This window comes from Athene cunicularia (genome assembly GCF_003259725.1).
Source record: "Athene cunicularia isolate RWA chromosome 4 unlocalized genomic scaffold, athCun1 chr4_part2, whole genome shotgun sequence".
NCBI lineage: Eukaryota > Metazoa > Chordata > Aves > Strigiformes > Strigidae > Athene > Athene cunicularia.
In genome coordinates this window covers 18,921,050-18,923,925 of record NW_020799099.1, presented here as the reverse complement: position 1 = coordinate 18,923,925, position 2,876 = coordinate 18,921,050, and the positions used below count along the sequence as shown (strand labels likewise).

Genomic DNA, 2,876 nt, shown 5'->3' with positions numbered 1-2,876 from the left:
ACCGGGCGGGCGGCTGCGTGTTCTCGCTGCCCTGCGGCCCCGCCCGGCCTCTCTGGAGCCGAGGCGGCAGCCAGAGCAACCCAGGCATCGTCATTAACACAGCGCATTAACTATGCTTCGAGGTAGGTATTAGCACCTTAAACTGCTGGCTGTAATTAGTGACACCAGCTCCCTCTTGCCCAGGACTGTTTTGCTGGGAAGAAAGAGTTCACTGCTGGCAGAACAGTTGCTGCCCCCAGCCACAGGAACTTGGCAGCACCTTTTGCCTCACCCAGGATGAGGTTTCCCCTCTCACAGCACAGGATCTTTGCTTGGAGCAATGCTGGAGGAGCACAGCTGAAAACATGGCCAGAACCTCCTGTAATTTGCAGATATTAAAACTGTGCCTTTAACACCCCATAAACACCAGTTGCATTGTTTGGACCCTCATCGCTCAAGGCTAACAGAAAGCAGTTCAGGTCTCTGGCTGGTAGAGGTGAAGCCCACCCCTGAAAAAGCCACTGCAAGGCAGAGCTATTGGAGTGCTAACTCAAAAGCAGGGTTTAGAGTCTTCCATGGACACTGTGAGGCCATGCAAGCAGCTGCAAGGACAGCCCCTGCTTACAAACATCTCTCCAGTCTTTCACAAGAAACAGTGAGTGGTCAGGCTCTATCACAACAAAATTCAAGAGAGGTTGGGGATTTTCAACATCTATTCAGCTTACCTTTCTCTTCAGTGACAGACCCCCTCCTCCTTCTATGAAGGCCAGCATCAAGCAAAACTAGCCTTAACGCCCCCCTGCTAAAGGCAGCAGGCTCAGATAGTGAGAAAGTGACTTCGCAGGATAAAACCTGCATGCCATGTCACTTGGTGGCATTTACCAAGTGCAGTACACTGGGGCACTGTTTCCACATCCCCCAAGCCCAGTTGGTGGGATTGTCAGTCATACGTTCTTGGAACTTGAGAGCTGTGCAGTCAAGACTCAAGTATTTTTCCATTAAGTGGACAAGAGACAATCAGTCTTGATAGAACATTTATTGAATATTTCCACTCTAGTGGATGAAAAGTCTGTACAAAACCAAACATTTCCTTTACTTAAACCAATCTAAAAACAGTCAGCTCAATCAAAACCCACTACAAATACAATAGCTTCTTTGAAGCCATGGTAACACTTAAATACAGTTAAGACTTCAATGCAGAAATTTGGTTTGTTAGAAAGCTCAAGGGAGCTTTAGCTTCTCAAAGTTACAAAAAGGCAAAATTGTGTTTCACAGATACAGTCCACTGGAATCACCAACACTGGACAATTAAGTACTTAGAGTCCTGAGATAACGAGGAATCCTGGTATCCTTTAGACAGTTTTCTGTTGTCCTTTCTTGCCAATGAGAGACTTGTGGATGTGCGGTATTACACCTAAGAAAGACCAACAATTAAAGAACATGTTACTTCTCTAACAAATTTTCCTCAACTTCAAATAGGATGACAGCATTAAGCAGCCCCTAGTTTGCCAGAGTTCTGGCCCCTCAACTCATCACAAACCATTTACAAGCAATTCACATACCACCACCAGCAATTGTTGCCTTAATAAGAGAATCCAATTCTTCATCTCCTCTAATTGCAAGCTGCAAGTGACGGGGAGTGATACGTTTCACCTTCAAGTCCTTGGATGCATTTCCTGCCAGCTCAAGTACCTGAGGACAAGAACATTTTTAAACTGAGTTACACAAGTCACACGAGACCAACTGCATAGACTTTGCTCTCCTATTCTCTATGGCCAACACAGCATAAGTGGCACCAAGACCACAAACACCACCTCTTTTGGAAGGGTTCCTCCTTTGGAGCTCCACATTTAGTTTCCCCCAAGACCAGAGTAAGTGTTTTACAGCAGATAAGATTTGCTGTAATGGCACATTTTGTAAAATACTTCACAATTCCATCTTTCCTGTAAGTCATAGCAATTTGATCTGCACAAAATGCAGAGCAAGAAACCCCATGCATATTTCATGGTCTCCTGATGATGCATGCACTTAGAATAGGCTCAAAGAAAGTAAAGAGTTCACAGCCCAGTGCAAACTGGCAAAATACAACAGGCTCTGGTCATTATACCATTTTGAAGCTGACCAACTTGCTCCACCCCTTGCAGGAACTTTACCTCAGCTGTCAAGTACTCCAGGATTGCAGCGCTATACACAGCAGCTGTGGCTCCTACACGCCCATGGCTGGTAGTCCTAGACTTCAGGTGCCTGTGGATGCGGCCAACAGGAAACTGGAAAATAACAGAAGTATGAATATGCTGTGATGACAGAGACAGGAAAAAAAAAAGTCAGTACTCTAAACCACATGTTGACAACAGAATCCCAGCATGGACTACATTTCAACACTTTAGAATGCAGCTAAGGATATTGTATGCCAAGTGCACGTCAGCAACTGCACAATTCTAACCACAAGCAGTAGCAACAGCCACAAGGGAATTCTCTTCCCTTCTGCACACATATGCAAAAGGTCTAAAATTAGTCAAACCAGACATTAACAAACTCAAGGATCAAACAGATCTTTACACCATTCTGGACAACACACAGCAGACTCTACAGGCTTCACAACGTACAACCAACCAAGAGATGGAAAGCCAACCTGACTTTCACCCACCCGTGTCCCAGTCCCTGCTCACCTGCAATCCAGCCCGCTGAGAACGGGACACTGCTTTGGTCTTGGTCTTTCCAGAGTCCTTCCCAGCTTTGCCGCCAGCCTAGCAATGAGAAGAGGTGTGCAAGAGCTGACGCGCCCGCCACCCCCCATCAGAGCCGCCGTACTTGCGAGGGGCGGCCGGCGCCCACGGGCAGCGCGGGCACAGCTCCGCGGCAGCGCCTCACCCGCGCATGCGCCCCTCCCGCCGGGC

The 2,876-nt window shown here is 47.4% G+C and overlaps 1 protein-coding gene across 1 annotated transcript in view; it reads right to left on the bottom strand.

Annotated features, from left to right (window-relative positions):
- Positions 1-996: 996 nt before the first annotated feature.
- Positions 997-2,876, bottom strand: part of LOC113479820 (histone H2A.Z) — a 20,049-nt gene continuing 18,169 nt past the window's right edge. Inside the window, exons 3-6 of the mRNA XM_026848143.1 lie at positions 2,649-2,726; positions 2,133-2,246; positions 1,542-1,671; positions 997-1,393 (exon numbers count right to left, since the gene is read on the bottom strand). Coding sequence (XP_026703944.1) covers positions 1,332-1,393; positions 1,542-1,671; positions 2,133-2,246; positions 2,649-2,726 — 384 coding nt within the window. The 3' untranslated portion in view covers positions 997-1,331. The remainder of the gene's footprint in view (positions 1,394-1,541; positions 1,672-2,132; positions 2,247-2,648; positions 2,727-2,876) is intronic.